The sequence below is a fragment of the Toxotes jaculatrix genome, chromosome 23 (genome assembly GCF_017976425.1).
Source record: "Toxotes jaculatrix isolate fToxJac2 chromosome 23, fToxJac2.pri, whole genome shotgun sequence".
Taxonomy (NCBI): domain Eukaryota; kingdom Metazoa; phylum Chordata; class Actinopteri; family Toxotidae; genus Toxotes; species Toxotes jaculatrix.
Genome location: NC_054416.1, coordinates 11,264,380 through 11,290,291, shown reverse-complemented (window position 1 = coordinate 11,290,291; position 25,912 = coordinate 11,264,380). Strand labels below are relative to the sequence as shown.

The 25,912-nt window shown below is 42.1% G+C and overlaps 6 protein-coding genes and 2 long non-coding RNA genes across 9 annotated transcripts; 3 read left to right on the top strand and 5 right to left on the bottom strand.

The window, feature by feature from the left end:
• Positions 1–13: 13 nt before the first annotated feature.
• Positions 14–7,119, bottom strand: epoa (erythropoietin a). Of its 2 annotated transcripts, none has more exons than XM_041030880.1 (5): positions 7,041–7,119; positions 2,344–2,474; positions 2,162–2,248; positions 1,782–1,946; positions 14–1,209 (listed from the first exon to the last, which is right to left on the bottom strand). In XM_041030880.1, exons 1-5 carry the CDS (start codon positions 7,117–7,119, stop codon positions 1,057–1,059), a joined length of 615 nt encoding a protein of 204 aa, XP_040886814.1. In that variant the 3' UTR covers positions 14–1,056. The 2 variants fall into 2 exon arrangements, with proteins under 2 accessions (XP_040886814.1, XP_040886815.1); XM_041030881.1 differs by lacking the exon at positions 7,041–7,119 and adding an exon at positions 6,577–6,702.
• On the top strand, positions 7,038–8,975 carry LOC121176804. Its single transcript, XR_005893073.1, has 4 exons — positions 7,038–7,163; positions 8,002–8,098; positions 8,450–8,645; positions 8,919–8,975. It is a non-coding gene; the product is annotated as an uncharacterized LOC121176804 (long non-coding RNA).
• A 2,532-nt stretch (positions 8,976–11,507) lies between these two features.
• On the top strand, positions 11,508–13,143 carry LOC121177199. Its single transcript, XR_005893190.1, has 3 exons — positions 11,508–11,777; positions 11,971–12,097; positions 12,618–13,143. It is a non-coding gene; the product is annotated as an uncharacterized LOC121177199 (long non-coding RNA).
• Positions 13,144–14,192: 1,049 nt separating this feature from the next.
• LOC121177501 (zona pellucida sperm-binding protein 3-like) lies at positions 14,193–16,403 on the bottom strand. Its single transcript, XM_041031827.1, has 8 exons — positions 16,140–16,403; positions 15,782–15,909; positions 15,520–15,623; positions 15,236–15,413; positions 15,033–15,153; positions 14,701–14,792; positions 14,441–14,556; positions 14,193–14,281 (listed from the first exon to the last, which is right to left on the bottom strand). The coding sequence occupies exons 1-8, from the start codon at positions 16,401–16,403 to the stop codon at positions 14,193–14,195; spliced, it is 1,092 nt and encodes a 363-aa protein (XP_040887761.1).
• A 328-nt stretch (positions 16,404–16,731) lies between these two features.
• On the top strand, positions 16,732–17,818 carry ufsp1 (UFM1-specific peptidase 1 (non-functional)). Its single transcript, XM_041031236.1, has 2 exons — positions 16,732–16,832; positions 16,929–17,818. Exon 2 carries the CDS (start codon positions 16,935–16,937, stop codon positions 17,691–17,693), a length of 759 nt encoding a protein of 252 aa, XP_040887170.1. The 5' UTR covers positions 16,732–16,832; positions 16,929–16,934; the 3' UTR covers positions 17,694–17,818.
• Positions 17,819–18,548: 730 nt separating this feature from the next.
• On the bottom strand, positions 18,549–20,028 carry si:dkey-85k7.10 (endonuclease domain-containing 1 protein). Its single transcript, XM_041031235.1, has 2 exons — positions 19,594–20,028; positions 18,549–19,228 (listed from the first exon to the last, which is right to left on the bottom strand). The coding sequence occupies exons 1-2, from the start codon at positions 19,915–19,917 to the stop codon at positions 18,647–18,649; spliced, it is 906 nt and encodes a 301-aa protein (XP_040887169.1). The 5' UTR covers positions 19,918–20,028; the 3' UTR covers positions 18,549–18,646.
• A 1,064-nt stretch (positions 20,029–21,092) lies between these two features.
• Positions 21,093–22,215, bottom strand: LOC121177500 (endonuclease domain-containing 1 protein-like). Its single transcript, XM_041031826.1, has 2 exons — positions 21,867–22,215; positions 21,093–21,686 (listed from the first exon to the last, which is right to left on the bottom strand). The coding sequence occupies exons 1-2, from the start codon at positions 22,158–22,160 to the stop codon at positions 21,093–21,095; spliced, it is 888 nt and encodes a 295-aa protein (XP_040887760.1). The 5' UTR covers positions 22,161–22,215.
• Positions 22,216–23,546: 1,331 nt separating this feature from the next.
• Positions 23,547–24,759, bottom strand: si:dkey-85k7.11 (endonuclease domain-containing 1 protein). Its single transcript, XM_041031825.1, has 2 exons — positions 24,466–24,759; positions 23,547–24,170 (listed from the first exon to the last, which is right to left on the bottom strand). The coding sequence occupies exons 1-2, from the start codon at positions 24,757–24,759 to the stop codon at positions 23,547–23,549; spliced, it is 918 nt and encodes a 305-aa protein (XP_040887759.1).
• Between the last annotated feature and the right edge of the window lie 1,153 nt (positions 24,760–25,912).

The window sequence follows — 25,912 nt, the reverse complement described above, 5'->3', positions numbered from 1 at the left end:
TCAGTGTGTAGAGACTGGTTGAGTGTAGGTTAGGAAGCAACAAAGACACAGATAATGACGGAACCGCTTCACAGTTCTCATGTAACCCTCCTCGCTGACCTCTTGCTCCCTCTTGCTTCACTGTAACTGAGCTTCTGCATCAACTTTGTAGTCTTTTGTTGCGTTGTTGGGAAGGAACATGCCGTGTGAAACTGTAACAGCTAGTCGGTAACATACAATCTTTATAAAAAGGAAGACAGCAGCGTGCCATTGCAAACGATGTCGGCAAACACCTCTGCAAATGTGTTCAGTGTTACACAAGAGAACAGGGTAAGGAGAGCCCAGCTAAAATCCTAAAGATCCAACACTAAAAAATACAAAGACTTGAGCTTTAAAGTAGAAAATCTGTATAAATAGTAATTACACAACTTTTAAAAATATATTAAAATATTCATTGAAAAAAAAAATCCAAGAGAAGAGACTAGTTTTTTTTCTGTGAGGCATAGTTGAAAAATGTTAAAAGACTTGTGGGGTGAGGACTCATTCATTTTTGACTATTTGAAATGGGATACCCTGTCGCAACTTCACAGTCCTCCAATTTCCAGGTGCAATCAATATTTTCTGGGTGTTTCACTCCATAATTCACTCTGAAGAGATGAGTGTAGGGGTCAAACGCACTGGAAACAAACACACGCACACACACTACGTGCAGATTTAAACTTGCAGTCTTACCTCACACACACACACACGCAAAAGTACATCCACACACAAAGTGCAAGAGAGTGCCAGTAAAACAGCTATTGGAGCAGTGCTTCCCAAAGGCCTCATTTTGGTCTGTGTGTGCTTCACCATGTCCATGTGTCACATCTACATTCCAAGGTGCAATCATCTCCTGTCCATCCACAGCCCAGCTCGGACCGTCCTTTCCTTTCTGCTTCCTCCTCCTGTGTGAGGATGGCTGTGTCTTTTCTTTCCGCACCGCTTCCACCAGCCAGGGCGCAGGTCAACAGTGTCAAGTCCCTCCTCTTGCCTTTGGAAACACAAATTAGCTTCGCCTGGAGTCGGTTGATCAGATGATCAGCTGACATCTTGCTGACAAGCCTGTGCATCCAGAAGGAGGAGGCGCACTTTGCCTCGCAAGAAATTGACATGGACTTGGAGCAGATCTGTTGCCGAGGACACCCTCCATGTTCCCTCGAGCCCCGCTGCACTTGCTGGTGGGGTAAATTCCTGAGAGAGAATACAAAGAAATATGGTGCTCTCATATTGGAAAATGTATATTTTTTCAGCAATCTTATCATCTTGAAAACTACTAAAAGTAGTCTTACGTTGATCACCTTGGCATTCCAGGCTTAGCAAAGAGGTTTTTTCTCTTTTTAATTAAATTTTTTCTGGTTTTTCGAGGGTGTACGTTGAGCCTGGACACAGACTGCTCATTCATATTTAGTCTGTTCACAGGGCCTCAGCGTGGACCTGAATCATTTCAAAGGCTGTGCTGTCATAACTTCAGCAACCTAAGAAGCTTGTGCAGCAGCTTCAGTGCCCACAGCCCTGTCACAAAAGACTTATGGTTACACTTCTGTCCCGTGACACTCCTCAGTTTCTCCATTAGCAGAGAAAAAACATTATTTCATTACAAGAAACTCAACTTGAGCTCAAGTATTACCACTATAATTTAAAGAGAAGAGAAAAAATACATTAGTTGTAACTATTTTATATATTTTAATCTGAAGCAGTCACGTGAGCCCAGCTGCTGGCCTGTTGTGTTTTGAATTTGTACCTCTGAATCTGCTGCAACTCACCTGGATGTTGAGACTACGCAGCACAGCATTGATGCTGAGCAGGTTTCTAATGGAGTTATCTATGTGGTTGTGCAGTGCTGTGTTGGTGACCGAGCTCCGTAGCGAGCTGAGGGCCTGCTGTAAAAGCCACAAGCCGGACTGCACCTCCTGGGCCTGCTCCAACGCCTTCCCGAAAACATGAAGAGTCTCATCAGTTCAGCTCCAATTACAGATTAACAGAAAATGACATCTAGGAATATGTGAAAAGTTTGATTCTAAGAAGGTGTTTGTGGTTAAAAGATTACACATTAAAAGGTAGAAAAATTTCTATGAACTTGTTCTATATTTGCTTTATAGCTAATCTATAAATGTGCTGTCAGCTGTTTTCAGAGGTTACTTACATTTTTCTTCTCCCAGACGTCAAAGTCAACTCTGGTTTGGGGAACAGTGACAGAGTCCAACAGGCTACACCCTTCTCTACATGACTTCTAAGAAAAAAAAAAAAAGGAGAGTAACAACACTGATAAATGTACAGTATGGGTGATCTCTCCAGTGGCCTTAACCTGCTCTTATGTCCTCTTACCATAGCGACTTCTGCGTCTCTTGCTTCTTGAATGAAATGGTTCAGGACCCTCAGGTCACAGATTGGCCTCAGCGGGGACAGAAGGCCTGGCCGGGTCCACTCCAACACTATCAACAGCAAGGCAAGCAGTCCTGCCATCACAGGTACACAAACACAGTACACAAACAAAATTGAGACCCCTTTGAACCATGGGTATTTATAAGTCTAAGTCATGAATATAGACTGATGCAGTCTGATATACAGAAGCAAGACTTAGGAGTTTAAATTATACTTAATTGCATAATTTAAACTATTTGTCCAAAGAGGTTTGTTTTAGTTTCTGGATTCACACATGATCTTACTTATCTGTATGACTGTATGATGTTGAGCTTTAACAACTGTCCCTTAGAGACCTTCTTCCTCTAACATGTTTCACTTCAACAAACTATTTTAAAGATCACCTTCCCAATATAGTGACTGTAGTGATGACCACACATCCATTTGTTTTACTGGACAAGAAACTAGAACAAAGGTAAATCAGTCTAAGGAAAGGTTTTTATTTTCACTTTCATTTAGACACTACTTTCATATTCATACAGCTATAATTATTCACAGACCAGCTACTGCACATCTGACCTAAGTGACATTACAGTATTGGCTCACATTCAGAAAGTAACATTACCATTATAAAAAAAATGGAGATTAATTTAAATTCCAGCAACTTGTGAAATCTGTGTTTCTCTTTCAGTACAGTTTATATCCAGCAACCAAAAAAACTCCTATTCATTTATATTCACAGGATAAACTATTGGACTGGGAACTATAAAAAGCAATTCACTTATTATTAGTTATGGTTTATTTTCTTTCACATTTTAAATGTATGAAATTCTCAAGACCTTTTGGAACAACTGTTTCTTTTGTTATGCGTATGACCTGTGCGAACCCCCATCATCTCGTGACGTCAGCGTGACGTATGTATGTGAAAACACATCTGGTGACTCTTCCGTGCGTCTTATGCACGGTCTGCCGAGAGCTTCAGGGGGAGTGACATATGATTTTTATTTTTAATATCATTTCTCTGCAAATGCTCAACCATTGCTGTCCTATGCTGTTCTCAGAGCCTGGAGTTTATCCAGTAACCTAACAGCATGTATGAGAACAAATACCAACGCTGTAAGACTATTGATCTTCTTATTTTGTGTTCACCCTCTGTGAGGGCAGAGGTCCGTGTCAGTTGCAGAACAAAGCTCTTTGAGTAGCTAGGGATACTGAGCCTCGTTAGAATGAATTCCTGTTGTCTTTCATTGCTGTGTCATGTAAAATCCTCACCATAGCATGATTCAGCATGATTAGGCAGCGTCTGATTCATTTTGTTTCATTCTTGCACATGACGCCTAAGAAACCATGTGTTGTCCTGGATACTGAACAGAAACCTGCAAATATAATGACAACGCAGAAACGACTGTGTTCGTGTTTAACCCTTCCTTATCACAGGGCTGTTCGTCAGCCTTATTCTGAAATTACTTTTAACCAGAAACTTTCTAACTTCCATTGAAAGCCTTGCACACTCTAAACTCCTAAGGATAGACTTGGCAGTGAGAGTGGTTCTGCTGTTGTGGGTCATGTGGGCATCCAGCCTCGTTCCCCTGTGCCACATGCTGAATGCACCCTTTCACAGCAGCCTGGGTGTGTGACGCAAAAGGATGATAGAAAATACACACGATCTTCCCAGGCAGACAGGTCAGATACAGGCTAGACTGAGTTCCCAGATTTCTAGATAACTAGCACCAACTTGCAAAAAAAAAGGTTTGACTAATACTAGGTAGGCAGGTTTGCTACCACTGAGGGATACAGCGATAAGATAAGCCATAAGGTTAAGAATTATAAAACCATTATTAGCAGTACATGAGTAGTGGTCCTTTAAGAGGTCAATAGTATAATCAGCTTAACCTCCATGCCCCCTTTTCTGCAATGCCAGCGTCATGGATTAGACTGTCAATGACACGCAGGATCAGTCTGTGTCTATAAAACTGTACATCTGACTCATACCACTCTCGTGTTCCACAGGAACTTTCTCTATGTACATAGCATTGGTGGTGCACAGTGTTCCACGGCGGCCCGAGCTAGTAATTGCTCCATGCCCATGAGTAACAATATTGCTGCCTCCTTGTTCCCCTGAGCAAGTGCCTGTAATTAATCCCTGCTGATTTACAGTCCAGCAAATATGAACACACACACATTAATACACATAAATGGTGTCATCAGGTGCATAACGTTCAATATTCACTATGGATGTGCACTTTCAAAGAGCCATTCAATGGCTCGTTGAAAATCACAGTTTACTCATAATGAATACAGGCTGTAAGCACAGCAGGAAATAAATACTGAATGGGACTAATTACAAAGCATTTCACACACAGAGTAAATCTTACTGCACTATTTTCATCCTGCTGGCTGTTAAGTGGCTTTTCCACTTTAGTCAGACACTGGTAAATTTACCAGCAGAGTCCATTTGTTATCTAAACTTTAAATCTTTGGACATATGGTCCCTTTCAGACCTCCTATGATTCTTTGAGTTTATACAACACTTAGAGGTCTTTCTATATTATTATTCAAGAGGAAACATTCAGATCAGCACTGTGGTCCTGAGTGCATGTCTGAGCCATGCGGGCTTAAATAATCTTATATCAATGTATTTAGAAGTTTCAAAGGCAAAGTGACGCCTGCACAGACACACTAATGGCCCCCTTTCTATACACTTTGACATTTGTCACTTCCCAAAACGCGGCCGCTTTGTTAAATAAGTGTGTGTGACTCGGCTTGAGGATTATCGGTGACCTTTTCACCTCCGCCATTGCCTACGTGAGAATGCATCAATCTAAACTGCGTATGCATGCACACACACACTCTCACGCTCTAACTCTCTCTCTCTCTCTCTCTCTCTCTCTCTACATTCTCACAGGGGTGGTGGAATTTGCAGTCCAGGACTGTGGCCAAAACTAAAAGTTAACAGCTTTGTCTGCTAACATCAGCTGCCAAAACCATGTTGCTATTTTGAATTGGAAGCAGTAGTCCACAAGTGGCAGTGCTTTGGATAATGGCAAGCTTCAATCCAGGTATGTGACAGATGCTTTGGAAAGGTGGCCATGGATGCTCACGTGAGATGATGCCTTTGACATGTGCTATTTTAACTAACTCATGTCAAACAGGTGCACCGAAAGAGCCCCGCAATTTAAACCAACTAGATCAGCACAGAGGGCTGATGAGGAGATACTATTTAAAGTGCATCTCAGTGAGGGGATGGTTGAATGCTCTGCCACCTCCTCTCTATTTTCAACGGGTCTTCCCCATGACAAAGTGCAGAGTTGTAAATAAGTGGCTGTCAGATGACACAGGTGTGACATAATTTCCTGTTCAGCTCTGCTGGAATCCCTTATAAGCTGTCAGTCTTTAATAACCGTTTGCTCTTTTCTGCTGACATAAGTATGCAGCCACTGTGCCAAAAAGTGCAGATTCAGCTTTCGCATTCAGTACCCTCAACTTTCCGCTCTGCTGTGTCATGCTGGAGAAGAAGTGACTGGAGACGTGTTTTTTCCAGTGAACGGGACAGAAAAACAAACCGGTCATCGATTCTCACAGACTCCTCAGCAGAAGCATTTTATCTTCAGTGGCTTGCAGTAACAGGAAATAATGCATCTGTAGCATGTGTGGGAATAAACCCTGCAGCTCCAACAGATTTAGTGCCTTGCTCTACTCAGGAAGGTACAGGACCAGCATGATGCCATGCATCAGCTTCATCAGCAGCTTCAGAAAGACTGAAGTGTCTCTTCCCCCCATGATGAAGTTTGGTCAATGTCTTCATTTAGGAGATAAATTAGAACAGCTTAAATGATCAGTGGCTATAGAGACCATTATATCCTAATGTACAGCAGTCTTCTAAGAAGTGCCATTACACAATTTCCATGAACTGTGTTAAATAAATATAAGTACACAGCATTTCAGAAACAGGTCTCAGAACTCGTAGGATGTGGAGTTTGGCAGAAATCAGAGGACAACAGGAAAAGAAACCCCGACCTCCAGACACGCTTTAAATCATCTCAAAACCCGTACACATATAGGACACGTGAATACAGAACAGCTGCAAGCTACATCCATAAACGTGCTCTGAAATACCAAGCATATAGACTGCTGCAGAACACAGGTACTGCACACAAAGTAACGCACCGGACTGGATAAGATTACAAGCGCTCTTACCTCTACCCGTTTTCTGCAACATTCGCAAACTGGTGCCGCATGTTTTAAAAACATTGTGAAATGATTAAATATATGCACAAGCTTCTCGGCTCAGGTTAAAGGCACCGGTCAAATCCAACGAGTCCAACATACAACCAAGTGCGCGGGGGGGACCCAGCTCTGGTCCGACCAGCGTGTAGGTCCGTGTCAAAAAAAAGAAAGATCTGTTGCCGCTGGTGAGAGCAGTCACCTACCAGGCTTTGCATCACTGCTGTGCTTTGGCAAAACCTTTTATTTACCTCCCCTAAGGACACAGCGATAACGTGATAGCCCGCAAGGACGAGGACGCGCCTTTGACGCTCCACAGGGAGCGATTAAACATCGACCCATGCATGCAGTCTCCCTTTGCGTAAAGCGTGAAAATAGACTAACGACTAAAGCCAGTGTACAGAGAAAAAAATCATGAAGGCATGTCCATAACTCACTAGGAAACTCCATAGCGGTATCCGCATAGCCCTTCACAGGGTCCTCGCGGTTTGGCCCATTGGTCCGTCTATTGCCCATTAATTGGAAACGAAGCTCTTTTGTGGATCTCTTGCACTTATCCGGTAGGTGTTTCTAAAAACTGATCCTGTTTGATTTTTTATTGATGACTTTGAAAATAAAGTTGTTCATTGTTTCTATGATGGCAATCTAAACTACCTCCTCCCTTAAGGCAAAAAATGTTTTCTTTCATTGTTATCTAAATAATAGGAGATCCCTGTTTAGAAAACATTTGGCCTAAAAGGTAAATACTGTCTCAAAAAAGCCGAGCGGAGACTTCCCATCCATTGTTCGGATGATTTTCAGAGACGGTCATTACAGTAGTATTTCTTTTTTTTTTTAGGATCCTGTTAATATTGATACTAAATATCAAATGAGTTATTTAGTCTTGATTGTCAAAATCGGAACGTTTTTAATGTAAGACAATCACAGGCATCTGTCATCAGTGCCATGGCGCATTCAGTGACCACAGAGGTCCTAACGATGTGACACACAAACCCAGGTTTGACATAAATCTACCTCATAATTGCACTTTTCAACAATCTGAAACACAATTACGAGATTCAGGTTGTTTATTTAACTGTACAGAACCTGTGCAGACTGATAATGATGTGTAGGTTAGTCGTGGTGCAGTGGGCATCCTGCAACCGCTGAGATGCCAACTTGCCAGTCCAGTCAGTAGACGGTACAGTATAAGACGCACAGGTATAACTTTAATCCGCCCCCCCCCCCCCCCCCCCCACCTTTCCCACAGTGACACACATCCTCCAATGTTTACAGCTTGTGATCATCCAGAACTCCCACCTGAATGTCCGTACCCATCAGGTGTCAAGGCCATGGAAACATTTTTTAAAGGGACAAGATTAGTTTATTATAGAGCAGTTATTGTGTTCATCTCTCCAGTAGGTTTCAGAGAACTGGACAATCCATGTCAAGGAGCACTGAAGCTGGAGGCCGGAGACTCGTGGCAGAGCAACTACTGAAAAACTCAAGGCTTAAGGTTGGTTTTTACTTTAATCAGTAACGGTCCTTTATGTTACTAATACTGAAGATAAACTTCTCTGTATTTGTTGCATCTTCCTTGTATCCATGTATTCTGTACCTGTGGTTACAGCCTGTGTGAGTGATTGCACTGCACAAAGTTTGTCAAAAGAAAAAACATACAAATAGATATAGATTCACTGATTCACCTTTTTTTCCAGTTGGTATTTCCTGCTGTGTGTTGAACACCAGCTGTGCAAATTTAAATGGAAAAGGGGGTGAAAACAAAGATCTCACTCTGTGTGTGTGAAAAGTCAAGTATTTGTTTTTGTGATCAGGAAAACACAGAATAAGATTTTTTTTTCTTAAGTCTGATTTTAGCTCCTCATCTTTCACACATCACTGTGGTCACTATGGAGACTCATCACTTCTCTGCTGCGAGCGCTTCCCACCCGTGACCTGACCCAGATACATGGAGCAACAATGACTTATCTGTGCCATCATCAAAAGAAAGCATCTGCCACAGGAGAAGGCAAGCTATTGCAAGGAATCTGCCCGTGTTCAGTGTGAGTGTTGGAGGCCATCCATGGCTGTAATCAATAGTTTCCTCTCAATATGGCTTTCATGTGATAGAATTAAACAAATAGGCTTAGGATAAACACATCAGGCATGGTGGCCTTACTGATTCACTGCACAATACTGCAATTGATTACACTTATAGATGTTGAAATTGAAATGATTAACAGTATGTATTGTAATGTAAATTGTAAATATCCAGTTTGGACTACTTAACAGTTCAGAGAAAAAGCGTTAAAAGACGTCTTCTTTTCTCTAAACAGGCACATTTATGTCCCATGTCCTGATCCTGACCCTTGACAGCCCCTTTGGAGCCAGAGTAAAGGAAATATATTGAAATTTCCTGGAAGTCTCCTCTGTGTGTCACACAGGGGGGGTGTCCTCCTGGGGCTGCTGGAGGCTTTTCCATCAGACAGGAAGTAAAAGTATGTTTGCATATGCATTATCAGACGCCAGCATGCAATGTCAAGTGATACACTCCTCTCTCACAAATACTTGGGAACACTGATAAAAGTTACCAAGCTTACACATTAGCATTGCTGTTTCATAAGCCTATGTGACCCTATGTATGGCACGCACACATGCATGTGTACATGAGTGCACACGTGATCAAACAGCTAGAAAGTACAACAAAAAATATTTGAATTGCAATTTGATTGACAGTATCATATTGTGACTTATCAAAAGTATGATGCCAAAATGCCCCTCCCAAAAAACGTGATGCCATAAACAAAGGACAAATAAGGCTTTAATATGAATTGATTGCAAAATTTTTAGGCATTTAAATATGTTTTACACATTCTCCCCATAAATGATGGTCATTTTCTAGACATTCTTTTCTAGATTTACATGTTTATGTCTGTATTTCTTCTGATATGAGTCAGCTTTAATACTACACAGTTACCGCAGTACTAAGCGAAAGACAATGTTGACAGATTGTTGCACTGTTTGCTCAAAGGGCTGTTTGCTTATGTCTGAGCCAACATGACAGAGAGAGAGGAGAGGGAGACAAGGTACGTGCTGCGAGCCATGCTTCGTGACCAGGGCAGGGGATTGGGGAGGGAGGTGAGGGATGTTTGGGGAGTGCGGGGGCAGGGGAGTCCAGTCACACTGACTCCTTGGTTGGAATGGTTATTGAATTTAAGGTGATTTAAAAGAGGAGGGGGCGATGTAAAGTTGGGGATGAACCCAAATGCTCTTTCCCTGTACCACACTAGTTAATAAACAAATATAGCCATGGGTGTTTAAAAGAGCCTAACGAGGGAGAAGCTTTATCGTACTATATAGAAGGCAGTGAAAGTGCACAGCTGTTACGTTGGAGTGTGTGTTTTTGTGTTTGTGCTTTTCACTTTCTCATCCAGGTTTTGGGCTCGCAGCCAGCTAGGTCTACTCCTCTGGCGCGACACAAGACAGGAAGCTGACATAAAAGAATGAGGGGACCCGACTATAAGAGACACAGGAGCCAGGGCAGGAGCCAAGACAGTAGCCACTGACGAGGTCGGAAGTTATTGTTTCAGCTTGCAGGCGTCCACAGTGACAAGAATCTTATCACTCTATTGAACTTATGGTGATCCCATGGTGATGGCCACAAGTGTGGAGAGCATTCCAGGACGGGAGCCTCATCACTGGAGTTTTTCCCTGACTAAATGCTGTCATTTGGCCCATGAGTAAAGGATTTAACCCCCAAATACTCTAGTTGAGCTACCTGCTGGCCAACAACACGATGCTGTGGTTGCAAAAGAAAAAAAAAAGACAAGTGTGTAACTATAGACCACTCCTTTTAACAACTACTCCTGAAGAATGTAAAGACTAACAAAGCTAAGGGTCTGTCCCAGTACCTACACTTGCCATCTTGAACACTGAACACTTTTACAAATTCCCCCTGACAGGGAAATGTCTGTTCCAACTTTCAAGAAATATCCATCCAACAGCGGCTGAGACATTTCCATGAATGTCTGTACAAAGCTTTGATCTGCTAGTGGAGCTAGATGACAAGTCAGGGGATCACCAGATTCAATAAGATTCTGCTTCTGGACACCAACGTTCATGACAAATATCACCAAAAAAAAAAGTCAATCTGCTGGAGGCACTAGGGAAAGTCAGGGGATTACCAAAACTGGTAGGTTTCATCCTTTTACGAAATTTCATGGCCATCCATTTAATAGGTGTTGAGAAATTTCAGCCTGAATCAAAGCACTGGACCGACTGCCTAACAACAACATCACATCTTTTCTCTGACTATGCTCCCTCCTTTTTCACCTTTACCACCCTGAATGTGTCCCCTTATGTCTTCGGTCTTCAGATATTTCTCTCTCCTGTTGCTGCCCTGTGAGCAGTACTCTGGCTGTTATCATCAGGGGGGTTTTTTCTCGCTCTTCTGGTCTGGTATTCTTCCTGTTGCCAAGCTGCCTTGTGTGGTATTTTTTCTGGCCTAGCTGCCCTTAGCCTCACACCTTCTGTAATTCAATGGGCCTCTCATCACTTGTCATTTCTTCACGACCACCCCCCCCCCTCCCACCCACCCCACCCCTTTGGCTGTCCTGTCTGCTATTTCCCTGACTTGCGAGCCCTGACTGTACGCCCTGTACTGCTTCAGACTGCAGGTTTTACATTCCAACTCAGCCTTTCACCTCCATTTGGATTCTGTACCATGTGGTTATAAATATATATATATATTAGAGAGTCTCCTTAGATGCGTGCACATTCATTTTGACTTTCTCTTAGTTTGTCTGGTTGGGTTATTTACACTTTCTTGCTGAAGAAAAAAGAAACAGACAACATAAGCCTGATAGACAATAGGACAATTGTCTAACATTTGGCAATAATCTGATTACTCTAGTATATGTGGGCTTTCGAATTTTACAGCCATAGTAAGTTGAGTAAAAACAGTAGAGCATTATTCTAGGCTCAGCCCCTCCCTCGTTCCTTGCTCTTATTTACCTTTCTCCATTTGCACCAAAAGGAAACAACAAATACTGTATACTCTAATGTAACCTCACTGTTTGGATTCACCTTGTGTCTTGTGTTGCTTCCAGTTAAAGTGCCACTTGCTTTCTTATCTAACCCACCTTGAATTTTTCTCTTACCGCATCAGCTTCACACAACTGCCTGGCTGCCATTAGGTATGTTATCTCTCACTGTGCTAATCTGTGAGTGTGCATGTCATTCTGGCAGCTCAATCAATTCTAATAAAACTGACAGCTCTGGTTACAGTTAGCACCACACACTAATCCAAATCTTGACTCTTGCTGTTACAAGTCTGCTACATGTCTCCCTCCTCCATTTGAGTATTCAGAATTGTAGTTTTTCTTATAGGAGTGTGTTGGATAACATGGTCTCAGACACTCAACTGTTCAGCAAAATTGTTGGGACTTCTGCCCAGAATAGGGACACTGTGGACCACTTTTTGAAGCAAGACCTCAGACAAGCAAACACCGGAGAGGTGAGTGACCCCAGTACAAGAAACAAGACATTTTTTCTGAATGAAGAAAGTGCTACATGTACAGGTGTTTTAGGAACATGGCTGGGTGGATGGTAGGCATACAAACCCAGGACTTTGACACCAGAGACACGGGCTCACATCCTGAGTGTGGCATGTTGTCAGATTTAGGCAATAAAAGTACTTTGGTTAAGGTTGGACAAAGATCTGTTTTTGGTTAAATGTTAATAAACACAGTTCTCATGATTCAAGTCACATTTGACTCTTTCAATATTTAACCAAGAGTGTGATCTTTCCCAAGCCTTGACAAAGTGCTGTGAGCGCCCAAAAGTAACCATAAAAAATATCCATCATGTTTCAGTTGCTACTTGTAAATATTCTAGTGCGAGGGAGGAGATTATACAAAACAAATGAGATGCATTGTCAGTGTCATGCAGATTAATTCTGCATCAACATTGTTCCATGTGACAGATATGTTAATTGACAATATCCCCTCGTTATGTTGATTAAAAACATAATCCAGGTTACATCCTGTCGGCAGTGGAAGGATTGAGAGGCGCCAACAAAGGGACACATCAAACAACAGTATCTGATGGGCTATGCCAAGACCAACGCTTGCATCACACACTCCAGTGTAACACATTAGTCAGAACATTTGACACAGCAACACAGGGAAGCATTAACCACACTGGTGCAATGAGGGTTAGGTAGGAGGTAAACATGCCAGATGTCTTAAAGACGATTAAGAAACTATTATTAACTATTTCAACTGGCCACTCAAGGGAGGCCCCAACAGCCAAAACACTGTACCACTGAATTTGGATGGCTGAAACTAGAATTGGTATACCTGGATTTATCTGCAGGAAAAGCTTTGACATGCCTGTCACACTATGACTAATAATTCAAAATAGATTGTTTTTTTTTTTGTTTTTCTTTTAACAGTTTTCTTCATAAATACATCAGACAAACTTAATGTGGAAACAAATTCATTTTTCACGCCCTGAGCATAATCAAAAGCATGATGGCATGATAACATATAATGTAATCAAGCTCCCCACTTTCATCTAAGTGAAAGAAGCTGTCAGTTCTTGTGCGAGATGCTAATTTTACAGAAATATTAAAACTGAAATAAAGTGTCCAAAAAAACCTACAATGCACAGGATTAAATTTTTCTGCTATAAACATAACTAATCACAGAGCCGTTCAAACCACAAAATTACAACATTATACAGCAAAGCCCTGACACGTTTCAGCTATTCCATTCACAAAATTTCAGATCTCTGATTGAAAATCTTTATTCTTTGCTGATCTGTGGAGCAAATTTTAAGAGAATCATTTTGGCTGAGAGAGAGGTCAGCACACTCTAGGTCCAGAAAGATCCTCTTCAAAACACAATTGTTAATTAAATTAATACAATGGCTTGTTTTTAGGGATAAAGATCAAGACTGACTGTAGACCTGATGTCATGGAATAAGACACTGCGCCATGAAATCTACCAGGTTTCCCATTTGGTCTGTCACATTTCCTCTCACGGGGACAAGTGTTCCTACTGCGTGTTTCTACACGACAGAGGACACAAAGCACATAGAGTGCATGGCTGCGAAGCTGTCCCATTCTTACCCCGGTGTCTGTTTATTCTAGTATGCTTGTTGCCTCTGAGATATTTTAAGTTCCATTGTAGTTCTTCGACCTCTCTGTGGAAATTCCTCCTGGGTTTGTTTTCATGGCTATCAATTTTAATGGCTGAATGAAAAACTACCCATTCTTCAGTCAGGATGAAACTACTACTCGTCTGTCTCAGATGAGACACACATTTATAAACAGAGCGTCTATGAACTCATCTCACAGACATTTAAATGTGCTGCTCTACTGAAAGAAAAACAGGATAAGTAAGTCCCTACTGTACATGAATAATAGTAACTTCAACATATCCTTTGGGGTTAAATGACAGTTTATAGTATAATACACAGCATCATCGTTCAAAAAAGGAGCAGCTCTGGCTGTCAGGAGAAAAACGTTGTGATGGATGCTTTATTGTTAAACTCCCCTGGTCGTGGTCCCATTCCCCCAGTCCATTTCTAAATTGAAAAAAGGCTCTTTAGTGATTGACTGACAGGCGACCTGTCCAATGGGAGCGTGGCAGGGTGTGAAGTGGCCCAACGATTGTGTCGGCCTCGTGCTTCTTTTCTGTCAAACACACACACACACACAGCTAGTTTAGTGACCACGTAACTGCATGTGCTATGTATGCATAAAATAAGTTGCTGTGGTATCACCGTCTCTTGTATTCAGCACATCTGGTTAAAAAAAAAAATAACATAAGAACTGTGTACACGGCTGAGGAACCTGTGTCTGGTCGAGTTGTGTGTTCAGTGGAGCCACTATTCTCCTCTGCAGACTGCCTCAAGCAGTCAGAGTCACAGCATTCACACAGGGCACTGTCTCCCTCTGTGGCACGCCAGCTGAATGACAGAGAAACATTATGAAAATACACCTCAGCTGTGATAAAATACAGTTACCCTCAGTGGATGTCAAGCTAAGCTACACACAAAAATGGCATAAGACCAAATCATGATCTTCACCAATGAACAGTTTGGGAGCCTAACCTGAATGTGGGCCTATGGAAGAAGCAGGCTTTATAAAGATGGTCATGTGAGGTTTGTTTTAGTGTGGCCCTGAGGTGGCAGCTGATGAACATCTACAAGAAGAAAGACAATTTTTAAAAAAAGTACATTTGATCCAGTTTCCATTTCAGCAATATCACAAGTACATTTAGGCATGATCAGCTGAAATGTATATGGGAAACGCATGACAACCGATACCCTGCAAGAAGAAGAGTAATACAATAAGTGCAATGAATTGCACAAATAGCACCCCAATGACAATTATTGTTATCATTCAGAAAGTAATTGTCTGCTGTCCAGTGAGGTGTTGGCACCTGTTCCCCAGACTCCTGCTTGAAGTGGAAAGCTTGGACACTGAAGCATAGTCTGTCTGTCTCTTGCTCCCAAGGGAGGAATTTAGATGAAGACCCTGGTAATACACTGTCCATAAGACATCTGTAATGGAAGAGCAAGTGAGTAAGTATTATTTTATTGAGCTACATATTTTATTTATTTTTTCTTAGCAGGAAGGATTGACCCATGTTTGGCGATAAACTTGTAGCTTGGCACAGAGAGAGGGTCAGGCTTCAACGTTGCAACACAGTAGTCCACATATACAGTGAGAGGAGGGTGCAGAGGAGCCTCCACACTGGCCTCCAAAAACACTGCCTCCCCCTGCTGGTACACAGAGGAACTCCGCTGAGAGGTACAGCCATCTGTAGAGGAACAGACAATTTTTGAAGTTCATATTGATTAGGAAAAAAAATAGTGCCACCTACTGCTGTTAGAGAAATCTTTCATTGATACAGATAGTAGCCTCACCTGCCATGGTACGAAGGGAGAAGCGCAGAAGGCCAAAGACACTGACAGTGGATGTCATAGGAAGCCAGGTTGGGGTTAATGGTTCTGCATTTACTGTCTGTTTTCTGTGCATACACAGAAATAAGGCCCAGGTAATTACAAAGAGCTGGTGGCAGTGTTCTACTCCAGTAAAACAGGACATAATAGCATAAATGTGAGTTAAGGAAAGTTTTCACTTGGTACACACATGAGAATTCATGGAATAATACGGCATCAGCCTTACCTCTTATAATGGCACTCAACAGGTATGACAGTAGTTGTTTCTCTAACTATTACACTGCCTGAAGAGGTAGGAACCACAGCAGGAGACAGTAACAGCTGGTTGGAATAGACAAGCCACTCACCATGGACCTGAATGGAAGCCATAATAAAGAAATCAAAACAGAAGAAGACAAGGATTAAACTCTGCTGGCAGTGTGCAAGGAATTCATTATTCAGTTTTCCACACACCTGGCTACCAGGTGCACATTAGACTACATTTAGTTGTGTTAAATCAGTTAGTTCATGGAGCATGTCTTTACACATGAGAAGCGTTATTATCTGAGTTTCCTTTCCTTGCTCATCTCTCCCTCTTTTCTTACACTGGACTCAGTCCCACATTCCTGTAGCCCTGCAGAAATGACCATTTCACGGCCAGGTATCTGCTCCTTTGGTCCGCATGATCTCTCCTGCGTTGACCTTGCTCCAAGTCTCAGATGCTCCGGTTTGAACGGAATCCGTTTCTCCTCGAAAAACTGTCTCTTTACGGTTATTCTCACTGTGACTTCTTCGCATTTTATTTCAAGTCCTACGTTCTCCTGAGTTTTCTCAGCAGAGGAAATGCGGCACAAAGATGACACAACCATGAAAAAAGAGACGAGTCGTGCGTAATTTATCAGGGTGGCCATGTTTCTCGGACAAAACAGTAGCAATTTGTTAATTAATTATTGTTTTTATAGCCAGGTGTGTCGAAATGTGTCACGTTTGACTGTCAAAACATTTTAAGTCACAAATATTCAGAAAATCAATATCAGTATATTAAGCTACGTCTTTCATTCAATACATAGATGGAAGGCATTTATTTTCTGCTCTTCATTACTGTAGCTTTATCTCCACAATTAAATAACTAACATTTAACAGTTCAAAAATAAACTTTAAGTTAAGTTTACATGATGAAACGGCGCCACATAAAGGCTCTTGAAGGCATCACCGTCAGTGGGGGCAAGGCGGAACTCAAAAGTTTTGGCCAGTGCGTCGCGGGGACAGCAATTGCAGTTACACCAGGCGACTGTCGGGTGAGTAATACCTGTAATATAGAGCTGGCAAGTTTTTTTTTTTTTATTATTGTTATTCAAATGCATTTGGTTTCAAGCGAAATGTGTGCTCTGTAGAAGTCAATGGTAAATATGGATGAGACGGTTGTAGCAGCGGGATCTGAAGAGATTGACTGGGGAGGAAGTGGAGCTGAAGAGGGGAGGATTAAGAAGATGGACCAAACCTTATCAAAGAATGTCCACACTGGTCTTCCTAATCCACTCACACATCCGGTGAAGTGTACTCTGATAAAAGGAGACTATCTCTACTTCCATTATGGCTGTGATGGACAAGATGACAGAGGCTGGGGATGTGGCTATCGCACCATTGAGACAATGACTTCCTGGCTTTGCCAGAACTGGTGTCCACCAAAGCACCAAAACAGACCCCCACCCAGCCTCCCAGAAATTCAGCAGGCCTTGGTTGCCATGGGGGACAAGCCTAGCTCCTTCTCAGGCTCCAGGGATTGGGTAGGAACTTTTGAGGCCTCCCTGGTCCTGGACTACTTCTATGATGTTCCCTGTAAGTTGGTACATATTAGAGGTGGAGAGGCGGAACTGGAGCACGCTGCAGTGGAAGAGCTCCATCAGCACTTTGAGAAACATGGGTCTCCAGTCATGATGGGTGGGGACAGGGACAATTCCTCTAAGGGGATATTAGGGGTGTGCACTGGGGACAAGGGCAGCTACCTGCTAGTTGCTGACCCTCACTACTATGGATGTCAACTGGAGAAGACAGAGCTGCAGAGGAGAGGGTGGGTGGCATGGAAACGAGTATCATCTCTGGATCAGACTTCATTTTATAACCTGTGTATGCCTCAGACTGCCAGAAAAGGAAAGTAAATTAAGTGGCAGACTTATTTTTGCTTCAGACAAATGAATCTTATGTGTCCTATAGCAAACTGAGGGATTTTCTCATTGTCAGTGTCCTGTATGGACAGACAGCCTTTGTTTTGCATTGTCAGTATGTATTTTTATGATGATCTGTAGTGCCATCTTGTGGATGAAATTAATCATTACAAAGTGTCTGAATAACAAATTGACTAAACAACCTGATGATCAGTTTCCTCATAACTGTTCAGTTAAAATCCTGTTTGAATCTCAAAGCTTCTTTGACAAACTTTGAGTTTTTCCCTCAGTAGTTTCTTTCCTTGCTTCAAAACTAAAGGATTTATTTTATATTTATTTGTATAACAGCATGGTGTGAACATGCAAATGAAGCTAAATGGTCAAAAACTGTGGATTAAGATTTAAATAGGACGTGATTGTTAGTGAAAGCTGTTGCAGCACTACGTGTTTTGAAGTATTGTGAATATTGTTTATAAGAAATTTAATTCACTTCAGGCAAAAAAAAACTTTTGCGACAGTATCTTTTATCATTCACTGGATTTTATTGGGATTTTATTAACCAACAATAATTGTTTAATTCATTTTTCAAGCAGGAAATGCAAAGGATTCTGTGGTTCCAGCTTTTCAAATGTGAAGATCTGTGGCATTTATTGGTCATATGTTGTAATGTAAACTGAATATCTTTTTCGTTTTAACTGTATGTTTGACAAAACAAGCAATTTACATCCATCACCTTTGGTTTCAGGGATATTGTAACATATTGTTTGTTTGTTTGTTTTTTACTGCTCTGACATTTACAGACCAAACGATTAATCAAGGAAATAATCTACAGAGTAATCACTGATGAAAATAATAATTCTCTTCTTTCTAAAAATTTCTATAGTCTAGTACTAAATTTCTTATTCACTCTCATTTTTAGTTGTATGAGAGCTCACACCCATTTTATTTTAATTATCTGGCACACAGTCATTATAGAAAATCTGGAAGTTCTTGTCCACATCCATCCTCCCCTTTAGGAACTTCTCTAGGTTCTTGAGAGGAACCTCCACCATGTGGTTGTTGACACGATCGTTCAGCCCATAAGCTGCAAACACAGGGAACTTGTAGCGCACAAAGTATGGTGCATTTTGGTCAAACTCTGTACAGCAGTAGGCCGACCACATGTATTCGGGTACAGCCACGCGCTCCAGGTTGTTGCGACGGATGGTGTGCCCGGAGGTGGTGACCCCAGTGACCACAAAGGCTTTGCCGCGGCAATAGTTGTTGAGGCGTTTGCGGATAAGGTCCTGGTGTTCTGCCCAGGGACCCAAGTTGAACTCCCTGGTCTGAGGTACCACATTCGTCAAGCTGTAGGTGGAGGCTTTGTCCAGAGGGTCGGCCTGATGCTCGTCAGGATTTAGTTGTCCTCGTTCGTACTGAACCACGTCGGCATAGTCCTCTAGGACTGCTTGGGTGTCCTCAAAGTTCATGTGCATGCTTGAAGATTGTGGGAATGGCTCCATGTTACTGCTGGCTTTTTCTGAGGCTAACTGAAGATGGGGAGAAAGAAGGGAAAGGCACAGTGTTGCTGACAGTTTAGTTCAGTTTTATAACTTCTCTGAAGTTAATTGTTTACTCACTTCACATTCAGCCAATTTGCCTTATTCACAAAAAGCATTTGCAATTGCATAACTACGCACTAGAGCATTAAACACTATCTCACTGGAATACCATTCATAGCCAGTAAAGTAGCTTATCTCAGGCTTACTGTGTTGCCTGCAGCGATAGTACTGTTGTGGCCCTGGCTCACTAAACTACTTGTTAGGTGAGAATAAATGGAATGTTTAGTATATTGTATCTACATGCACAAGCACAGTTTACAACGGATTTAGATTCATTTTGAAAGAACACTCACTTGGGGCTCAAACATCCAAGGGAAGTCCACCTTCTTCTCGCCGTCTGACTTCTTGAATGTGTAGGCAGAATAGATGGGGATGTGTTTGTGGGGGTCGTAGAGAGTGACGTAGCGCGGTTTGTCCTCGTACCTCTGGCAGATCTTCTTAAAGGAGTTGCCAAGGTAGCCTCGAGGTGGAGTCCCCATGTACAGAGAGTCCTTACAGCGTTCCACATGGTTAAAGTCCCCCACCACTCCTGCCTGAGCCCCCTGTAGCAACACACAGGCCAGCAGAGTCACGACAGCTGCCACGGGTAAGGCACAGTTTGCTGATGCAGGTATCATCCTTGCAGCTCTTTTTCCCCACAATCTTTCAACTTGAATGTCGTTGCAGACGTCTCTTTTCCCTCTCGTACGTCTCTTTCTAAGACACCAGTGTGAATCCTCTATGTGTAGCAAGTACAGCCTCTGTCCCAGCTCTATCAGTATTCTATCACTATTTCCTTCCGTGTGTCGTCCGTACTTGGAGCAAACTGGTCTCCCATTGTAAAGTATTTTCCATATATTCAAAACGCCACAAGTGCCGTAGCAGTAATTCAGAAGCGGTGAATGTTATCTATCATTAAGAGCATTTTATTGCTGTGAACTGCAGCAGAAAGAAAAATGACTGACTTGATACTCTCTCATGAAAAATAAGACTTTCCTCAAGCTGTGGACGTGTAGCTTTAGTAAAGATGTTGTGGGTTCAGGTTTGGTGTTTTTTTGTGTGTGTTCAGACAGAGGGCTACAGTGATAGAGTGAAAATAAAAGAAAGGAAAAAAAAAATCCAGGTCAGGAAGAAACTGAATGTACTGCCATGTAAGTCCATGTGTCAGAGAACAGAAGGAGATCAGGTGCCCTGGATTTACTCTGTAGTACTATGAGATTGTTTCATGTAGGCCAGTAGTAAGGATCAAACTGTATGGTGAGAAATATAAAAACAATCCTATGAGTGGCTTTAAAGCACTAATTTTAAAGCAGGTTTCAACAGTAGTGGCTAATCAGCAGTGTGTATATTATCATAAAGCTGTTCTCGAATGTGTCAAAATAAAGCTCCACACAGTTTCATAACACTTTGCAGGTTTATTGCTGCAAGTTAGACAAAGTGTGTGAATTTTGCTAATTTTCACTGATTTTCAGTGAGACCAATGTCCAGTTATTTCTGAATCAATTTATTTCCAATCCAGTTATTTCAAAATGCAGTAAGAACACTGTTAAAATAATTCTCGATGATAGAATGAATCATGGCTGGATTCCATTTAGTGTCTTCAGTTTCAGGGTCGTGGTACGGTGCATGCTGGCTCACTGTCACATTGCCATGTCTCACTGGGACACCTGAACTGAGCCACAGTGGAACCTTTAGTTAAACCTTTGCTTTTTCGTACTGTGACAGGTCAAAATCTCTGTCTGTGATAAATTGTGCCTATTGAACAAGAAGAAAAAGAACATGACAGTGGCACATAGCTGCCAATTATTTGTTTTTATTCAGTTTTACTCGATGCAGGCGGGACACAGTCACTGACAAAGATCTGAAAGTTCTGGTCTACAAAGGTGGTCTTCCTGAGGAACTCCTTCAGCTTCTGGACAGAGATTTCAACCACCTCGTTGTTCTCCTCCTCATTGAGGCCATAGTGAGCAAAAGACGGGAACTTGTAGCGCTCATTGTAAGGTGCGTTGTGGTCAAAGTCCACACAGCAATAGGCTGACCATAAGTATGTGGGTACTGCAATGCGATTGATGTTTTCCCGGCGGATCATCTTCCCCGAGGTGGTGATACCTGTGACGACGTAAGCTGTCCCGCGGCAGTAGTTGTTGAGCCGTTTGCGGATTGTGTGCTCTTGTTTGCTCCAGACCCTGTTGTTGAAGTCGGGCACCACAGGCACAACGTTAGTGAGGGTGTAGGTGGAGGCCTTGTCGTCAGGCTCGTCCTGATGCTCATCCGGGTTGAGGGTACCACGCTCGTAGAGGATGGCGTTTGTATAATCATCCAGAACAGCCTGGGCATCTTCAAAATTCATGTGCATGTAACCACGTGGGAAGGGCTGCATCTCGTCTGTGTCAGAGGATGTAGATAGCTGTGTGGGCAGACCGACAGAGCCGGTGCACATGAGAGGATGATGATGACAGAAAAGTAGAATATGGTTTTACACCATCTGCATGTTTTAAAGCTTTGATCTCAATACAGAAAAAAATGTGCATGCTTTTCATGTTAAAAGGCTTCTGGACCTCAGGTCCAACCTTCTAGTTTTCTTTACCTGAGGTTCATACATCCAAGGCACATCCACACATTTCTCCCCATCTGTGCGTTTGAAGGTGTAGGCAGAGTAGACAGGTATGTGGTCCACAGTGTTGTACAGCGTCACATAGCGTGGCTTCTTGTTGTAATGTTGACAAATGAACCGGAGGGAGTGGTGCTCCAGCCCGGCTGGCGGTGTTCCCATATAGAGGAATTCTCTGCACTCTGGAGACAGCTCTTTTTCCACTCTCCCTCTTACCGCTGATGTTATGATGTTGACAAGCAGGAAAGCTGTCTGCACCCAAAACGCCATAATCAGGAGGTCTCTGATGTGGATGAGATGATATGTCAGGTATGCTTCTGTGAGCCGTTACAAATGATTGAGTGTGTCTCTGTATCAGCCCATGGAGCTCAGTACAACGGCTAACACGGGTTTCACACTCTGCTTTCTGTAATCTGGACTCAGTATGCAAAACATCAGCAGATCCACCCACAGCTGGAGGAACAGCCACAGCATACAGCCATGAAGTCAAACATTACCTGTATTTCATGCTGAGCTACAAGTTCTTTTTTTTTAAGTACTGGCATCTTGGATTTAAATATGTACCTCGTTATAAATCAGATATAGCTTCAATGAGTCAGTAGAATACACTGATATCATTCAGCAATGTGGGAAAATGTATCAATATTTGAATTTACTTCAGAAAATTTTAATTTTCTGCAGTTTCTGTAGGAATGCAGCAATTTATAAGTTGCAGAGAAACCAACGATGGGTCAGCAGTTAGCTGTGACAGTATATATGCCAGCTTGCCAGTGGCTGTAACCAAATGTTTTACAATCATGGCAGCTTAGGATGCACTGAGAAGTAGTGTCCAGGGGTGCATTGGTCAGAGTGTAGATGGAGGCCTTATCCCTGAAGCTGGATTGATGCTGGTCATTGTTTAGCTGGCCCCATTTAGCATCTTAACCACAAACCACAATGTGCATGTAACAAAACAGTTTTTTTTTCTTATTTCATCTAGTAAATGTTTTTTTTAAATGTGTTATTGATCTGTAACATTGTCAGTGATCTTTACAATCTTTTCAGTTTTTTTTAGACTTAATTATTTTTCATACTTATTCATATTCCGTTCAGAAACAAGCACCCCAGCTCATTTCACTGTTTTCAAAGCTCTCTAGCGTCGTGTGTAAAGGAGCAGAGTGTAGTGAAAAAGAAAAGACAGTTTCTTATGTGATATATCGGTTCAGCTGTTCATGAAATGCAAAAGACTGACTGATTCAGGGCGAACCACAGAATGTCAGAGGTTCTTGTGGGTTTCATGCCACTGTGTGAGCTTAGCTCCTGTTAAAGAGTATGTCTTCATGGCTGCTTTTTCTTCTTCTTCTGGTCTGTTTGTGCTGCATGGTTTTTTAAGTTTTAGCATCTTTTTCATATTCAGTATTGTGTTAGAAATAATTCATACTTCTGACAGATACACTTTTATTTTCACTTAGTATTTTCATAACTACACATTGTTCAGAATTGTCTTATACAGTATACAGTAATGGGCATATTTCTTCGAAGCAGTGAGGTAGAGCATTTCAGGAGCATAGTTTACATTTGTTTTGAACACATAGACCATGAAAACCAGTAAGTTAGGCCCACTGGTCAGAACCATTTAGCATACAGTTAAGTCTTATCCATGCTGTGCATCCAGTTTCATACTGGAACGCTGGTCAGGTCTCTCCTCTTCTTCTTGAAGGAGTTTTCTGACACACAGCCCTTATAGAAAAGAGTCATGTCGCTATCTATATCTGTCTGGCTCTTGAGGAAGCTCTCCAGAGTCTTCAGAGGGACTTCTACCACACTGTGGCCAGTCTGTCCATTCAGGGCATAGCCCCCATAACTAGGAAACATAAACCTCACCTCATATGGTGAGTTACGGTCAAACCGAGGGCAGCAGTACGCCAGCCACAAGTGTTTTGGGATTGCTAGCCGTTCCCTGTTATCTCGCTGGATGACCGCCCCCGACAGAGTCACCCCTGTCACCATGAAAGATTTTCCATGGCAGAAGTTATTGAGGCGCCGGCGAACGGTGTCCAAGTATGGGTTCCAGGAGGTATCCAGGAAGTCTGTGATTAATGGGACTACATTAGTCAGGGTATAGGTGGAGGATTTGTCATCTGGCTCAGCTTGGTGCAAGTCGGGATTCAGTGGGCCACGTCGGTACTCTACAGCATCTGTGTAGTCCTCCAGCACAGCCTGGCTGTCCTCAATCAGAGGGGGGGTGTCTGCAGTAAGGGGAAGTGCTCGCATGTTTCCAGTCTCATCATCAGAAAGCAACTGGAGGGAAAAGCCGAGAATAAAAAAGAGGTATTATTCATTCTGAAAGTGCTGAATGGTGCTTGCTGCTTATTAGTCCTGTGTGAGCTCTGTACAGGCTTTGTTTTCTTTACAGAATTCTCCAGTACAAACCCAAGCTTCAAAACATTCAGTCATCAATACAATTTCTATTTTTTTAATGTGTTATTAATGACAGACATGGAAGATCAAGAGTCACTTAAGTAGAAAAAAAGCTTGTCTTAGGAAAAACAGTCATGGACAGCTGAACCAAACAAAGCAGTGTTACTCACTGTACCTGAGGTTCATACATCCAGGGTGTGTCAATCCTCCTCTTTCCATCAGATTTCTTAAAGATGTAGGCTGAGTAGCGGGGGAGGCGGTGACTGCTGTCATACAACGTGGCGTAGCGCAGTTTGTCTGCATACTTCTGGCAGATCCTCCTCAGGCTGGTTCCTCTGAACCCTGCAGGTGGTGTCTGCATGTAGAAAAAATGGCTGCAGTCTTTGAAGCTGTTTGACACAGTGGCTCTCACCAGGGGGGACGCCATCAGCAGGGAGAAGGATAAGACGGAGTTGCAAAACAGATGCATCCTCACTCAGCTGGAAGAGATGGAAAAAGGAAACCAGGTTATTTTCTCCTCATAGGGGTTTAACATGTCCTGCCAACAGTATGAATGAAGAAATTTCACGTGGTAATGAGGAATTTTCTGTTTCATATGTCGTCCTGTTGCCCTCATAATCCAGTACAGGACTGTTGGACAGAGACTCGGTATGCAAAGCAGCAGCAGCAGCTCAGAGTGAATCCATTGGCTGGATAATTAACTTATCTGGTTGTACAGTGTCTGTGCAGCCATGCATCTCTGCACAGGCTTCTGTCAGGGTGTGCTCACGTTCTAACTTATCTCCTAAATTCACTCTGTTCGCTGCATTTTCCTCATTTAAGACAATAAACGAATGCACTAGTAGCCATTCCTCTCTGTACCTTTATGTATCGTACACACTTTTTTTTTGCAGGCACGCTCATGTAGTGTGTACTGTATATCCGACCAGATGGTTCCTCTTAGAGAGCAAACCACAGACAGAGGTGGTTCCTCTTGCAGCCACATTGTAGTCTTTGCAACATAGACACTAATTACTGCTTGATAAATATAACTGCATTTTCTTGTACTTTGAAAGCATTAAAGCCTACATTGAAAATACAGTATTCAGTTTAAATTTCTGAGTAAAAGTATTCTTCTGGATAACCATGTAATCTGCTGTCAGAAGCACGTTACCAGCCTCAGAGAGTCTAAACATATTCAGCCAGGTACAGTTTGCAGGCTGATGTGTCAAATTAATAAAATGTTAGACCAATTTTTTGCAAATAAAATGCATGTACCATTAGATATGATTTTGTCATTGAGGTCAGATTTCTTTTTTGGGTCACAATGTAGACATGTTTCCTGTTTGAAGAACTGACGTCAGTGGTGTTAATTCAGATCTTGTCTTCCTGTGCAAAGTGCTTTTTGCATCTTTTTACTCACTTGACCTGTAAAGATTAAATCTCTTTCATCACAGTTTAATCATATTTAATCATTATTTATTTAGAAATTTGCTGTTTTATGTGGCTCCAAATCTTTTATCTATCAGTGGTATGGGAGATAAAAATTGGTGATTTTGTTTTCGTGAGCTCTAAAGTGTAATTATAGCTTAGATTTAATTCCATTTAACACTGTCCAATAATTAAATTGTGCAGAACTGATA

Bases quoted from the DNA above. Each gene is read 5' to 3' on its own strand.
- epoa (XM_041030880.1), bottom strand. From the start codon at position 7,119: ATGGGCAATAGACGGACCAATGGGCCAAACCGCGAGGACCCTGTGAAG. The intron at 2,249-2,343 runs GTAAGAGGACAT...TTTTTTTCTTAG, and splicing joins GAGACGCAGAAGTCGCTATG to AAGTCATGTAGAGAAGGGTG. The intron at 1,947-2,161 runs GTAAGTAACCTC...GTTTTCGGGAAG, and splicing joins ACGTCTGGGAGAAGAAAAAT to GCGTTGGAGCAGGCCCAGGA.
- LOC121177501 (XM_041031827.1), bottom strand. From the start codon at position 16,403: ATGGTTGTGTCATCTTTGTGCCGCATTTCCTCTGCTGAGAAAACTCAG. The intron at 15,910-16,139 runs GTAAGAAAAGAG...GCTTCCATTCAG, and splicing joins AATGTGGGACTGAGTCCAGT to GTCCATGGTGAGTGGCTTGT. The intron at 15,414-15,519 runs GTGAGGCTACTA...GTTCCTCTACAG, and splicing joins CTCCCTTCGTACCATGGCAG to ATGGCTGTACCTCTCAGCGG.
- ufsp1 (XM_041031236.1), top strand. From the start codon at position 16,935: ATGGTAAATATGGATGAGACGGTTGTAGCAGCGGGATCTGAAGAGATT.
- si:dkey-85k7.10 (XM_041031235.1), bottom strand. From the start codon at position 19,917: ATGATACCTGCATCAGCAAACTGTGCCTTACCCGTGGCAGCTGTCGTG. The intron at 19,229-19,593 runs GTGAGTGTTCTT...CCCCATCTTCAG, and splicing joins CTTGGATGTTTGAGCCCCAA to TTAGCCTCAGAAAAAGCCAG.
- LOC121177500 (XM_041031826.1), bottom strand. From the start codon at position 22,160: ATGGCGTTTTGGGTGCAGACAGCTTTCCTGCTTGTCAACATCATAACA. The intron at 21,687-21,866 runs GTAAAGAAAACT...CTGCCCACACAG, and splicing joins CTTGGATGTATGAACCTCAG to CTATCTACATCCTCTGACAC.
- si:dkey-85k7.11 (XM_041031825.1), bottom strand. From the start codon at position 24,759: ATGCATCTGTTTTGCAACTCCGTCTTATCCTTCTCCCTGCTGATGGCG. The intron at 24,171-24,465 runs GTACAGTGAGTA...TTTTCCCTCCAG, and splicing joins CCTGGATGTATGAACCTCAG to TTGCTTTCTGATGATGAGAC.